The sequence below is a fragment of the Cucumis melo genome, chromosome 1, assembly GCF_025177605.1.
Source record: "Cucumis melo cultivar AY chromosome 1, USDA_Cmelo_AY_1.0, whole genome shotgun sequence".
Taxonomy (NCBI): Eukaryota; Viridiplantae; Streptophyta; class Magnoliopsida; order Cucurbitales; family Cucurbitaceae; genus Cucumis; species Cucumis melo.
In genome coordinates, this window is record NC_066857.1 from 32,949,647 (window position 1) to 32,963,887 (window position 14,241).

The 14,241-nt window shown below is 34.4% G+C and overlaps 3 protein-coding genes across 4 annotated transcripts; 2 read left to right on the top strand and 1 right to left on the bottom strand.

Moving 5' to 3' along the window:
- The first annotated feature begins 425 nt into the window (after positions 1-425).
- On the top strand, positions 426-2,801 carry LOC103492797 (large ribosomal RNA subunit accumulation protein YCED homolog 1, chloroplastic). Of its 2 annotated transcripts, none has more exons than XM_008453328.3 (3): positions 426-690; positions 881-1,544; positions 2,357-2,801. In XM_008453328.3, the coding sequence occupies exons 1-3, from the start codon at positions 597-599 to the stop codon at positions 2,763-2,765; spliced, it is 1,167 nt and encodes a 388-aa protein (XP_008451550.2). In that variant the 5' UTR covers positions 426-596; the 3' UTR covers positions 2,766-2,801. The 2 variants fall into 2 exon arrangements, with proteins under 2 accessions (XP_008451550.2, XP_008451552.2); XM_008453330.3 differs by having other exon boundaries at positions 435-690; positions 932-1,544.
- A 992-nt stretch (positions 2,802-3,793) lies between these two features.
- LOC103492796 (protein COFACTOR ASSEMBLY OF COMPLEX C SUBUNIT B CCB3, chloroplastic) lies at positions 3,794-5,516 on the bottom strand. Its single transcript, XM_008453327.3, has 2 exons — positions 5,373-5,516; positions 3,794-4,473 (listed from the first exon to the last, which is right to left on the bottom strand). Exons 1-2 carry the CDS (start codon positions 5,412-5,414, stop codon positions 3,937-3,939), a joined length of 579 nt encoding a protein of 192 aa, XP_008451549.1. The 5' UTR covers positions 5,415-5,516; the 3' UTR covers positions 3,794-3,936.
- Positions 5,517-6,758: 1,242 nt separating this feature from the next.
- Positions 6,759-8,545, top strand: LOC103492795 (uncharacterized). Its single transcript, XM_008453326.3, has 2 exons — positions 6,759-7,115; positions 7,876-8,545. Exons 1-2 carry the CDS (start codon positions 6,793-6,795, stop codon positions 8,321-8,323), a joined length of 771 nt encoding a protein of 256 aa, XP_008451548.2. The 5' UTR covers positions 6,759-6,792; the 3' UTR covers positions 8,324-8,545.
- The last annotated feature ends 5,696 nt before the right edge of the window (positions 8,546-14,241 follow it).

Consider the following 14,241-nt stretch of genomic DNA (forward strand, 5'->3'; position numbering starts at 1 on the left):
TCAATTTCTTCTCATTTACTTATTCATTTTCTTAAATAAAGTTTTGAAAAAAAAAGTGTTAAGACAACAAACCTCCGAAATAGATAATGATATAATATTGTCCAGATATCCACTCTTATTTTTTTGTGATATAATTTCAAAGGAGCACGTATCTATCAATTGTGATAGTTGTCTTTATTTATATATCTAAAATCATTCATTTATCTAACCAACGTGAGACTTTGGTCGCATTATAAAAGGTATAACAAATACAAAAAATTAACCACAAAAATGTCTTCATCAAAATTCATAATTTTGTTCTTTTACAAATTTAGCTCTAATGTTATTTTCCTCTAAAATGTTAGCAATTATAAATAGTACATATCCATGAATGCATAAGAAAATTCTCTTTTTCACGACATTTAGAGTAAAACTTAGTTAGAGGATTAAGTTTGCAATTATTTCTTTAAAGTTTAAGATTAAAATTACAAAAGGCTTATCACAAAATTTGAGATGTAATTTACCTTAAATCTTCGATTTATCAAAACAATTTTAATTGATGAAGATAAATTTGACAATTACGTACTATTTTCCATTACTCATTGATTAAAAACTTTATGCGAGAGGAAAAGTCCTTCCATGAGTTCAGCCACTGGATAAAATTTTTCCGCGGAGCGTCATCGAAATTCCCACCATTTTCAAGAACCTCAGGTACCTTTTCTCTTTTATTTATTTCTCTGTTCTCGTATAGTTCTTCCCATAATCTATTTTACGCATCAATTTCTTGGATAAAGTTAATCTTCGAATTGGGTCACAAACTGTTTGAAGAAATGCCCGACTTAATTGCCCAATTGATTTGTTCCTATTTTAAGCTCGTCTAGTTTCTCTGGTGTTCTTGTAGGATGGGATTCTTTTCGCTTGACTTCATTAGCTGATTACATAAAATTTGCAGGGACTGTGTTATTTGTATCTACGGAAATTCCTTTACCCACTTTCTGTCCCCATTCGTTTAAGATGCTAGCCACATTTCCCACATCATCCGTAGTTTCATCTTCTCATTCCAAGGAATTTATTAATGTATTCTACTTCAAATCTAAAGGGAATGTTTCTTTTAATTCACATTTTCGAGTTCCATGGAGATTTATGAGAAATATTCAGCCAAGCTTGGGTGACCCATGTATTAAGATGAAATCTACTTCCATTAAGTGTGTGAAACCTACGTATCAATCCCTTTTTGAGGACAATTCCATTATTACTGATTGGGGAGATCAAGAAGGGGATATTGAGGAGATGGGCTCACCTTGGGAAGGAGCAGTTATCTACAAGAGGAACTCTTCAGTTTCTCATGTGGAGTATTGCACAACATTAGAGAGGCTTGGGTTAGAGAAGCTTTCGACTGATGTCTCGAAATCTAGAGCATCGACGATGGGTCTACGCGTAACGAAGGATGTGAAAGATTATCCCTTTGGAACACCTGTTCAAATCTCTGTTGATGTCACAAGGAAAGATAAAAAGTTGAGGCTGGACGGAATAGTTAAAACTGTCATCACCCTGAATTGTTATAGGTAAATTCTAATTATAAATTGATTCCTTATGCAACATTTCTATTTGATTGCTTTCAATCAACTAGAGGACACTAGACTAGACACTAAAATGCTAATCATTTTTGGTTCTCACAAGAATTTTAATGAAGAAGGAAGTTTCTTCTATTCTATGTTTTGCATATGTTTACTATTTATCTGGTGAAACCTTCCTTCCATAGTTGATTCTCGGTTGGATGGTCACTTGATACATATTTTTGAGACCTAGGATAGTGTTGTATGACCTAGAATGGAAATATGGAATGTCACCTGTTTTAGGTTCTTGCCACACTATTCTAGGTCCCAACTTCTGTCAAAAATTTCAGAAAATTTTTACTTCATGAGTGGGTTTGAAACTTTTAGGAAAAAAACAAGGGTGATATTACAACTTTTGAATGATAGAAGTATTTTTGAAACAAAAGACTGTTTATTATAACTAACCTACAAAAAAGTAACCATACTACCTACTCAAGCTACTCAATGTCTGCGTTAGATTGCCTTCTAATTGATTTAAACAGTTTTGACTTATCAATTGCACACAAGCCTAGTTGTTTTGGTTGTTCTCACATCTGGGATGAAGTATTTGCTTTCTCTGTTTTCTCCTCTTACACCTCCACATCAAGTTAGTTATTTGTTTAGCCTGTTCAAGTAGTTTATCATGGGAAAAATGGGGAAAAAAATAAAAAAATAAAAAAACCATATCTGGTAACATGCTGGTTCTATGCTCACAATTTGGTCTATACCACTTATGCTATTATCAGTGAGGTTCATGACATGCTAATCACTTTATGTTGCAGGTGTTGTGAACCTGCTCCTGAATGCATTTTCTCAAATTTCTCCATTTTACTAAGCGAAGAACCAATTGAAGAACCTGATGTCATAAATATGGGAATCATTAGCGGGCAGGATATATTCAAGACTGATAATGGAAATAGTGACGAAGATGATGAAGAGTCGGTAGATTTGGATGATCAACTCTATTTTCCTCCTGTGGACAAAGAGATAGATATATCAAAGAACATCAGAGACATCTTGCATCTAGAAATTACTATGAATGTGATATGTAATCCGGGATGCAAAGGTATGTGTCTAAATTGTGGTATAAATTTGAATACTGGAAGCTGTAACTGTAGTAAGCAGGCTGTAAAGAAGAATGATTTTGGTCCTCTTGGAAATTTGAAAAGACGAATGCAGAACAATTCTTAAGACTTGAATGCAAGACCATGTGTTCCTTTTAATCAACCTCTTTCTATCTAAAAATGTGTCTTATCTTGGCTTAGCTCTTTTACAAGTTTACAACCATCCTTTTTATAATCTTATTTGCATCTTAACCTTTGTTAACTTAGAGCACCTGCAATTAAATTCTGAGAAAATATGTCTATTATTACTCTGCTCATTTGCTTGAACCCCACAAATATCCTATTTCTAATTGTTTCTTAATTTTGATTGAAAATTTGAATCTTTGCCCATTCGGCAAATGAGAGTCAAATTGAAACTTGAAGTATGACTGTATTCTGGCATGGCTGCTTCTATTAACCATTGATTTTTTTCCCTCTTTTTTCTTGCTGTCATCTTTCTCGGTCATTTTCTTGCCAATGAACCAAAATGAAATGGCTGTTGAAAAACGTACACGGTTTCCTCTTCATTTCAATTGATGAAATGTCTTCAATTGACGATCCATTATTAACAATTCAGGAGTTCGATACAGATATTTCAACGACAATTTTATTGTCATTTCTATAAAATTGAGACCCCAGTAATTCTGTCAACATCGATATTTTATATCTTAAATTATAAAACATAACATTTTGTGAACTTCTGAATATGTAATATTGACTTCTTAATCTAAATCTTCAACCCATATTAAATTAGGATGAAATTCAAACTAGTACACAAATTTTATTAATAAAGTAAAAATAGCAGGATATTAAATTATTATTGTATTTTACGTTTTATCAAGTAAAGGGATCAAAATATACATTTTGAAAATACAAATGCTAGACAATGGTAAAATAATCTCATAAAAAGCTTTGTTTTGTTTGGAATAAAATCACCTTCAAGCCAATGGCAATGTGACCTCAATCAACATTTTTATCTAGAAATTAAAGTTTGATTAGCTCGGAACTTGAAAGATCAAATTTTCAAACAACGTTCAATCTTCTCAAAACGACACAAGGTCAAGTCAGTTTTAGCTCAAAACCAATCTGAAGCTGAACTGATTACACTCTCTAGGATGAGGAAAATTTTCTTTCATTAAGAATTTCAAGTTCTCACATCCTTTGCCTTTTGGAACCAAAGAGGCTCAGCTAAGAAGATCAGTTGCATATACAGAACTAAAAAACGAAAGAATGTTTCTCTGAAGCATTCTCATCAAGATTTAGCTGACTTGTTGAGAAAGGAGGACAAGCAGCCCTTGGGGACCGAGCAATATCTCGTTGAGGAAACTAACCAATCCGAACCAGACAACTGGTGTTACGTCAACTCCGCCGAGAGGAGGGATCACCTTCCTTGTTGCAATTAGAAGTGGTTCAGTGGGGGCATAAGCTATAACATATGGAAACTTCCCCACTGGCAACTTGGGATACCAAGACATTACTATTCTAGCAATAAACAAAAACGAAAACACCGAGAGAGACGGCCCCAGAAAGCTGATCGCAAGCTTTGCCGTTCCTGGGTCGAGGTCAGCCAAGGTCATACTGTTCACAAAATCAGAGGCAGCCATTGATGCATCTTGCAAGGCAAAGGGGATAGTCCTTGCAGCTTCGTAAGCAGCAGCTGGCTTTAATGGAGGGATGACATAGGCCAGTGACGGAAGAATCTTGGAAGAGGTAAAAGAACCCAACAAAGATGAGCTACATTTGATTGCTTGGAATTTGTAGTTTGGATTTCTTTGAGGATGGTACTTGAAGCCTCTCTGTCCAAGGAAACAAGGTAATAAATCTAAACATTTTGCAAATGGATGCAATTCACAGACTAAGTGCATGTCTAGAATGACTTTTTAGATACTTTAAGTATTTGAAAGTAATTTTAAATATATGTGATTCTACTGACCTTTTGTAATGTATAACAATAGTTAAATGCTGATTACGCACGACAGTGGAGAATAGGACAGTGATATGGTCAAAATGTTCGATAGAATGAGTGAAAGAAGTAAAATACATCTTAAACTAAAGACTTATTCCCATTAACTTTTCTAGATGTTTAAAAATTGTTCTTAAAGACTTAAAAAGTCAATCTAAAAATCTATTTCATCACTCCATCCTTTGTCTCATTATGCCCTAATCATATAGTAACAATGGTCCTAATGACAAAAACTCAGAACAAAATTTAAACGGCTAAATTATAAAAAATATTCTTTAAATTCGAACTTAGTTTCAAACATACCACTATTCTTTCAGAAATTGCAATATTAACCTCAATTTAACCTTTGATAGATGTTACAAGACTACTTTAGAGTAAAAATCCAATAAAATTTTGGATGCACATTAGGACCAAGAACTTGTGTAGAGATGACCAGAAACGGTGTGACAATAGTCAAGTCTCAATATTTATTCTAATTCACTGCTACAAAGTTTCAAAGTCTCAATATTCCTTATCCAACTGAACAGGTCAGAACCCTCCAGTCAGAAGAAAGGAACAGTAACAGTAAAATCGAGAGCAGGGGAAGCAATAGAAAGAATTTGAGTTTTCATAGTTGGGAATCAAAGGAGATGATCCTATACCTAAATTACAAGGATAAAGTAAAAACTAAAAGAAAACCCAATTTCAATGGGAACTGGCATCAACAAGGAGAAAGAAAGAAGAACCTATTACTCGAATGGAGCTGAGAGAGGAGCAGGCAGCGGTGGCGGCCATGGGTTTCACAGAGGAGCTCCGCTGGAGGAAGAATGAGAAGGCTATCCCTTTATCATCAATGGGAAAAATTGCGTTTGAGGCCTTTGGGCCATTGAAATGGAGGATTCATGATTCCATTATCACGGTTGTCGTTGGTCGGTTCAAACCCGGTTCAGTTGATGACCGGTCATTTTTTTTAATAATAATTTTTAGTATTAATCTTATACAAGTCTTCTTTTCTCTTACTTGTCCCAAAATTCGAAAATTGGAAAATATGATATTCTACCATCGTTAGAATGCACAGGAGCTTGCTAATGATGATATGTATCATCTCTCACACTTAATATTTGTTTATACAAATATAGCTCTCACAAGGCTCTTTCTTTATATCCTCATACTCATCCTCGCTCTCACTTTTTCATGCATGTACTCCTCCTCACTCTACTTTGACCTCTTAATTTATAACGTGCGAGGAATGATATGGATAATTGATAAGATGTTAGTGTACATGTGTTATAGCAATAATAGAGAGCCAGTCTTCATTGAAACAAACAAAGCTAGCCATCCGAAATTTAGGTTATTGAATTAAAAATCTATCTTTAAAAGCTATGTGTCTATGTCCATAGTCTTGTTCTCAAGTTGACACATTTTTTTTTCAAAATTAATTTAAATTTTTTTAAATTCAACAAGTTCATGAGTTTTGTTTAATTATTTGGATTAAATTTGAGATGGTAGATGAAGTATTATTTGAGATGGTGACCAAAAAAATTTGATAAATATACCTAGAAATAAAGATTATGAGGCGAAAATAAAAAGAGAAAAACTCGTTCTTCAATTATAAGGCTGAGTCTCTTTTGCATATGGATGATCAATGTTTGCTTCTCATATATGAGGCGTTGCTAGGCACATTCCTTTGCACCTAAGGAATTTGAAGAACAAGCTTCTTCTTTTCTTCAATTTTCTTATAGTGAGTGATTTTCTTTGTATATAATTTTGTGTATTGTCGGTTTCCTAAAAGACGAGAAAAAAAAATGAAAATCAAGCTTTTGAACTCTACTCTTACACTTTTCAGCCAAAAATTGAAAATTATATAAAGTAACATTTTTGTTTTTATTTTAAAAATCCACATATGTCTCCTTTAAGAGAAAATCATGATAAATAAATTGAGAAGAGAAAAGATGAACAAAAAAATTAAAAAAGAAATAGCTTCAAAGTTCCCCTCATTTCTAAAGAACTTTTCTAAAAATTCTTCAAGTGTAATAGAAACCTTGCTTTGTAAATGGGCATGATCACTTTACAAGCAACGAACTTGATACACTTTTGAGAACTTCTCAAAGTCTTATAATTAGTTCCTATATGACACCAAACTACCTCCCACACTGATTTCCTCCTTCCCTTGATGATCATTTCAATGCCGCCCGACCACGAAAAATCAAGCTTTCACCTCGAGAGACCGAACAAACCAACCAACAAGAAGGACGTCGAATTGGGTACTGTCGAAAATAATGGTGTTTTGCGGTTGGTCATGTGGGGTGGAGCCTTCGTTTTTGGATGTCTACTCATAGCTTCTACATTTAAGAAGAGCAAGAAGATCACCACATCCCCTAAAAGGAGTCGGGAGGGTGATTCAGATCTTGACGTTATTGCGGACGATAAAGCTCAAGAAATGGAAGGATTGCGACTTCTTCTGTCTTCATCAACTGATATCATCAGTCATCTATGGTTAGAACTAAAAACTCCACATTTCCTTTGTTGAGTGAGATGTGTGATCATTTCTTCCCTTTAACATCCCTACCTATATTTGATTTCTACTTTGCAGTTAAAAACAATTAAAACTAATCAAAATTAACAATTGTTTGAACTTTAACTCGTCCATTATCCATGTAATTATGTGTTTTTTCATAAATGTTTTCACTTGATTTCATTCAAAATAAACTACACAAAAACATTTAATTTTCTCCCAAAATCCTACCAAAGTAAAAAAAAAAAAAAAAAAAAAAAGTAATAATTATTTTTCAAATAAGTGAAGAAACATGTTGGGAAGAAGAGAGGATGAAAAACTATGTAAGTTTATCTTTAATATTTTGAGCACCAAAAGACAATAGATCATGTGTTAAAATCTCTAAAATGTTATTTAATTTCATTCTCAATTAATTATATTAATTTTTAATTATTGTATATTTTTTTACATATTTGAATTAGTTTACCAAGTAAAGTGAAAAGTGAATAAGATGATATAAATATTAATTTAATCTAATCCATAAGCTTAAGTTTTTGAATCAATGATGATTTAAAACGACTTAATTATAAGCTTAATATTCATTTGATTATAGTATTAATTCCATCTTGAGATGAGAATAATAATACATGTATAACTGCTGGTGAATACTAATATGAAGATCATCTAAATTCTAAATTGGTTTCATCTATAATAGTTTAATAATTGAGAGGTTTATTTAGTGTATATATTATCTTTTTGTAGCCACACGTCGTCAAAAATGTTAACGAATTCAATAGAAGACTCCGAATATGAAAATCTACCTATAACAACGGAATCCATCTTAGAAAAGAAAGATCAAGAGGAAAATATTGTGGTTATTATTTATGAAGAAGAAGAGTACACAAATTCAGAATTAGATTCCATAGAAAATGCAACCCAGAAATATGATGAAAGCTCAAACGTTGCACAAAGTTTTCCATCTACAGCATTATTTGATGAATATGACAAGAAAAGGACATCATCAACATCATCTTCCTCGTCTTCGTATTCATCTTCATCATTGTCATCTACATTGTCAGAAGAAACTTCATCTACTGGAGTTCTTTCACAAGAGATCGAAGAAGATGACAAAAATATTGATATCATTATATATATTGATCATGATGATGAGAATTACGAAAGCGAACATGATCATATATATATAGTGTGATATGTCGGAGAATCTTGATCTAATTTGTGTTTATATTTGGTAAGGAAAATACTATTTAGTTTTCATCTTGTTTATATTGGTTTGTTTTAGTTCATTATGATTTCGTTTATAATCAGATAATCGATATATATATCCAAAAGGTAGGAAAAAATGATGAAAGAAATACCAAAAAGTTTATTTTTTGGTACAATAAAAGGTAATTAAAGGTAGTATTCATTTTTTTTAAGTTGATGGGTATTTTCAATAATTTAGCTCTATTCCATTATCTTACAAACAATTAAAACATGAGAAGCCTAATATAAATAAAATTAACCCAATGTTTTTTTGTTAAAGGAGAACAAATATATATATATATATATATATAACCATGGATTCTTAATTCTAATAAATATAATTAAGGAAAATTGCATCGGATGACAAATGTTTTTTAGAAAAAACAGTCCGTAGCACCTCTTTTTTTTTTTTTTTTTTGCATATTGTCAATATGACAAATATGATGTGATAAGTAATTAATGATATTTAGACTGCTATCAGAGGGTTATCTGCTTTTAAATTTACTACTTTTGTAATTTAGAAAATATAGTGATATGTATCGTACTATCATAATTTTTTTTTGTTATTTTTACAAAGGCTCCTGTAATTAATTAGTCAATTTTAAATTAATATAAATGGGACACCGTATATGGGAGAATAAAACTTGGCATTCAATAAGTTGGTGAAGGATCCCATATGAGGAAAAAGAAGACTATACTTTTCACATTGAATTCATCATTCAAAAACAAAGAATACAAGGGGTTGAATATTTATAAATTAAAATCGGGTAAATTATAAAAAATATTCCTAGTGAAACATACACATCTAATTTCAAAATACAGTTAGTTTTGGATAAAAACTTAAAAGTTATATTTCAAATAAATTTATGCTACACTAACAATATAGACATTTTTAGTTAGAGTAATTTTTTACGAGATATTAATAGTATTAGTTCACGTACTAACTCTGAGTGTAATATTTTAAACTTTTTTTTTTAATTTCAAGGATATTTTTGAATTTTTTCAATAGTTTAGGGGTATTTTTAAAATAAAACTTTAACGATTTCCATCCAAAATTAAACGTAAGAGTATTTTTGAATCTTTTTTGAATGTTTATGGGTATTTTTGAGAGTTTTAAAAGTTTAGAAGTATTTTCGACATAAAATGCAAAATTGTGGTGCATCTTTTAGAATTTAGCTTAAAAAAATCCCCAATGCATATATTCACACATATAAATGTTATACATTATCACAAGGTGGTGGGTTTTGAACCCCAAAAGTAGCAATCTTTGCATTCATACATGAAGAAACAATGGTCGTATTTCTCAAGTTGGTGCCTCCATAAGTCAAGTTAATGTCTCTCAACTTCACCCCCTCACGTGGAAACAACTTGCTGCACTCCAACAACACTGCCACATTCGTTGTCTATGTTCCCTGAATGTTCTTGAAGTGTACATCACCAACCTTCCAATTTGATTCCAGCATGCATTGTAAGTTTAGTAACACATTATCGTTAAAATCATTATTAAACTCTAAAGATTAAGATCATCCATTTTTCTTCCCACTCCCATTATGCTTCTGACATCTCAACTAGATTAAGCTAATAACACGGTTAGTTTTTTTTTCTTGTTTCATTGTTATTGTTATTGTTTACCTTCTTCTTCTTAGTGCTGTAGGTATGATTGATAACTATAGGATTTTTTACATTGTACATTACAATGTCTTCAAAGATTATTCTCGAGGCTAACCCCGAGATAGAGCTAGCAAATATCCGAGGATACCGTCAGAAATGGGATGCAAGGTCGGAACAAGGAATCTTTCTCGGGTACTCTCAAAACAGTCGGGCCTATAGAGTCTACAATAATAGATCCGGTAGTGTTATGGAAATAATCAATGTAGTTATGAATGATCTCGATTCTGATATCAAACAGATGAATGATGAGGAAGATGAGACTCCAAACATGTCTGAAGTCAGAACTACGAGTACTGTGGAAGAGTCTAAAGCTGATAATTCATCTGACGGCACATGCAAAAGTTTGAAAAAATCATAAGAAGAAATTATCAACGAAAAATCTAAACTAATTCCGTCAGCTCATGTAAAGAAAAATCATCCAGCAAGCTCTATTATAGGTGATCCATCAGCTGGGATGCAGACCAGAAGGAAAGATAAGATTGACTATTTGAAGATGGTTGCTGACTTGTGCTATATTTCCACCATTGAACCTTTGACTGTTGACTCTGCTCTAAAGGATGAGTATTAGTTAAATGTTATGCAAGAGGAGCTACTGCAATTTAGACGAAACAATGTCTGGACGTTAGTCTCAAAGCCAGAAGGTGTAAACGTTATTGACACCAAATGGATATTTAAAAATAAGACTGATGAAACTGGATGTGTGACGAAAAATAAAGCCAGATTAGTAGCTCAAGGGTATACTCAAGTTGAAGGTGTTGACTTTGATGACGTTTGCTCCTGTTGCTTGACTTGAAGCCATTCGACTTTTACTGGGCATATCATGCATACAGAAATTTAAATTGTATCAGATGGATGTAAAGAGTGCTTTCTTAAATGGGTACTTGAATGAGGAGGTTTATATTGCTCAACCAAAAGGTTTTATAGATTCCGAGCACCTGAAGCATGTGTATAAGCTTAACAAAGCCTTATATGGACTAAAGCAAGCTCCGAGAGCTTGGTATGATCGACTAACTGTGTACTTGAGAGGTAGAGGATATTCCAGAGGAGAAATTGACAAGACCTTGTTCATACACAGAAAACCTGACCAACTTTTGGTGGCTCAAATTTATGTTGATGACATCATTTTTGGAGGATTTCCTCAGGATCTAGTAAATAATTTCATTAATATTATGCAGCCAGAATTCGAAATGAGCATGGTTGGAGAGCTTTCATGTTTTCTGGGACTTCAAATTAAGCAAAAGAATGGTGGCATTTTCATATTACAAGAAAAGTATGCCAGGAATATGGTCAAAAAGTTTGGTTTGGAACAGGCTCGAAATAAGCGGACTCCAGCTGCGAAACTTACAAAAGACACTGAAGGTGCTAAAGTTGATCATAAACTTTACAGGAGTATAGTAGGCAGCCTATTATACTTAACAGCAAGTCGATCTGACATAGCTTATGCTGTGGGAATATGTGCTCGTTATCAGGCGGATCCCCGCATCACTCACCTAGAAGCTGTTAAATGAATTCTTAAATACGTTCATGGGACCAGTGACTTTGGAATGATGTATTCCTATGATACCACTCCCACTCTAGTTGGATATTGTGATGCTGACTGGGCAGGTTCAGCTGATGATCGTAAAAGTAGGTCTGGAGTTTGCTCTTTTTGGGAAATAATTAAATCTCTTGGTTAAGTAAGAAGCAAAATTGTGTTTCTTTATCTACAGCTGAAGCTGAATATATAGCTGCAGGTAGTGGTTGTACACAATTGATTTGGATGAAAAACATGCTGCTTGAATATGGCTTCAATCAGGACACTATGACGTTGTATTGTGACAATATGAGTGCAATTGATATATCTAAGAATTCCATTCAACATAGTCGAACTAAGCATATTGATATAAGACACCACTTTATTCAAGAACTAGTTGAAGACAAAGTAATCAAGCTTGATCATATTCGTTCAAATTTACAATTAGCCGATATCTTCACTAAGCTCCTAGATGCTAGCTCATTCGAATACTTACGTGCTGGTTTAGGTGTGTGTTGCACTTAATTTTGTGATTAGCTATAAAGACAGCGCATGTCTCCACGTTTCAAATCTTTAGAGTTGTCAGCATCGTTTTCGAAGTAAATGGAGGTCTTTTCGGCTGATAGGGTTCTTCTTTTTATTCATGGATGTTTAATTTCTGACTATTTGAATTTTATTTTGGCTATTTAAACTGAGATCATCTTAAGTCATTACACATTTTGGAGTTGATACATCAGTTGAAATTTCTCATCGCTTACTCGAATTTTTTTCGTCATGGTGAATACTCGCAAGAGGTCTTATGTGCCTAAGCAGTCTGAAGATGCACCTAATGTCATCACCTCTTCGCCTCCTCCAGTACAACATGCAAGGGTCAGAGGTTGCCGGTTCAAGAGCACTCCTTCTTGGAGACCCTATTGGCTTCCGTCTGAGAAAGTGCAGGGTGAGGCCTCCGTAGGTACCATAAGTCTTTACGTTTTGAGGCAGTGCCCGAAGTCGGGGAGTCTGCTGCTCCTATCTCTCTTGCTATGCATGCACATCGAGCTTCTGAGGCCACTGTATCGGATATGGATTCAGATGATCAGGATAATGTTCCATTAATCTGTTTGTTTCCCTCAGGGCCAGTTACAGCCGGGAGACTCCCTTCTTATCCGCTGGGTTCCATTCACTCTCAAGAGAGCTCATCAACCGAAGGGGTATTCATTCCAACTCCAGGAGACCCTCGACGCTCACCATCTATACCTTCAGGTCATTCTCCCTTTATTCACCCTCATCGATTGAAACTACCTACTTCGCAACCGGATGCGGTGCCTGCACACATTCCTGAAATCGCTACTGCTGCACGTGAAGAACATACTGATGGTTTTCAAAATGATGACCAGTGTGCTTCTTTTAACCAGACTGAGATACCTCCTGAATACATTCCTCCTTTTACTGATGATCCCATTGCACCATCTTCTAAAGGAAGGCCAGAGTCTCCTAAAGGTCCTAAACCCCCAAAAAGAAAAAGTCAACAGGCTAGAAGAAATGTTACCACAAAAACTGCCAGAAAGAAAATCCCTGCAAATGTTCCATCTGTTCCCATTGATGGAATTTCTTTTCATCACGAGAAAAACGTTAAACGCTGAAAGTTTGTGATGCAGAGAAGAATTGCCGATGAGGTAAATATATCTGACAACCACCAATCCTACATGAGTATCATGAACCTTATCCATAAGGCTGGTTTGAAAAAAACTATCTCGAATATTGGTCCTTTTATCCCCAGTTAATTAGAGAATTTATTGTCAATCTGCCTGATGAGTTTAATGATCCAAGTAGTGTTGACTATCAGATGGTGCATATTAGAGGGTTCAAATTTGTTATTTCACCTGCTGTGATAAATGGGTTTCTTGGAAATACTGTTGATATTGACTGCTCTCCATCATGTCCTACTATTGAGGTTTTAGCTAATGTCTTATCTAGAGGGACCTTGTCCACATGGCCTGTGAATGGAATCCCTGCAGCTGCTCTCAATGTCAAGTATGCCATTCTGCACAAGATTGACATTGCCAATTGGTTCTCTTCCTCACATGCCTTAAGCATATATGCTACCTGAGGTACATTCTTGTATCAAATTTGTAATAGTGATAAAGTAGATACGGGTGCCTTCATTTACAATCAACTGTTGAGGCATGTTTAGTTGTTTCGGGTCAAGGTTCCCATTTCTTTTCCGAGGTTGTTCTCTAGTTTGCTACTTCATCTAAATGGTGCGGTGCTTACTGCATCCGATGCTCCTGGACCTGAACCTAAGACAATTGCACTTTAGCTACAGACTCTTTCAAGGTAGTCATGTGCCTGATATTGACCATGATGTGCATCCAACTCGGGGCCCACGTATTTTTGACACTACTGACTGGGATGACTCTGCTGAAGGCTTCTATGTGGATCATGAGTTAGCTACCTGCCTTATTAATTCCTTGACTGCTGAATCTCGTGCACTAACTAACTCCATCACTCTGTTGTCTGAACGTCGATTAGAGGTTGATGCTCTTATTCGACATTTGAAGCCTTCGACACCATCTACTAGTCGTCAGCAGCCACCATCTGGTTAATGTCATTACTTTTCAGGTTCAAAGGGGGAGTGAATGTACTGAGGAAAATATTGCAGGATGTTTTTTGTTTTTGATGATTTTGGGCAGAAATGG

Excerpts from the sequence above, each read along its gene's own strand:
- LOC103492797 (XM_008453328.3), top strand. The coding sequence starts at position 597 with ATGCGAGAGGAAAAGTCCTTCCATGAGTTCAGCCACTGGATAAAATTT. Across the intron at positions 691-880 it reads ACCATTTTCAAGAACCTCAG|GATGGGATTCTTTTCGCTTG; the intron begins GTACCTTTTCTC and ends GTGTTCTTGTAG. Across the intron at positions 1,545-2,356 it reads ATCACCCTGAATTGTTATAG|GTGTTGTGAACCTGCTCCTG; the intron begins GTAAATTCTAAT and ends TTTATGTTGCAG.
- LOC103492796 (XM_008453327.3), bottom strand. The coding sequence starts at position 5,414 with ATGGCCGCCACCGCTGCCTGCTCCTCTCTCAGCTCCATTCGA. Across the intron at positions 4,474-5,372 it reads CCTCTCTCAGCTCCATTCGA|AGAGGCTTCAAGTACCATCC; the intron begins GTAATAGGTTCT and ends TTCCTTGGACAG.
- LOC103492795 (XM_008453326.3), top strand. The coding sequence starts at position 6,793 with ATGATCATTTCAATGCCGCCCGACCACGAAAAATCAAGCTTTCACCTC. Across the intron at positions 7,116-7,875 it reads GATATCATCAGTCATCTATG|CCACACGTCGTCAAAAATGT; the intron begins GTTAGAACTAAA and ends ATCTTTTTGTAG.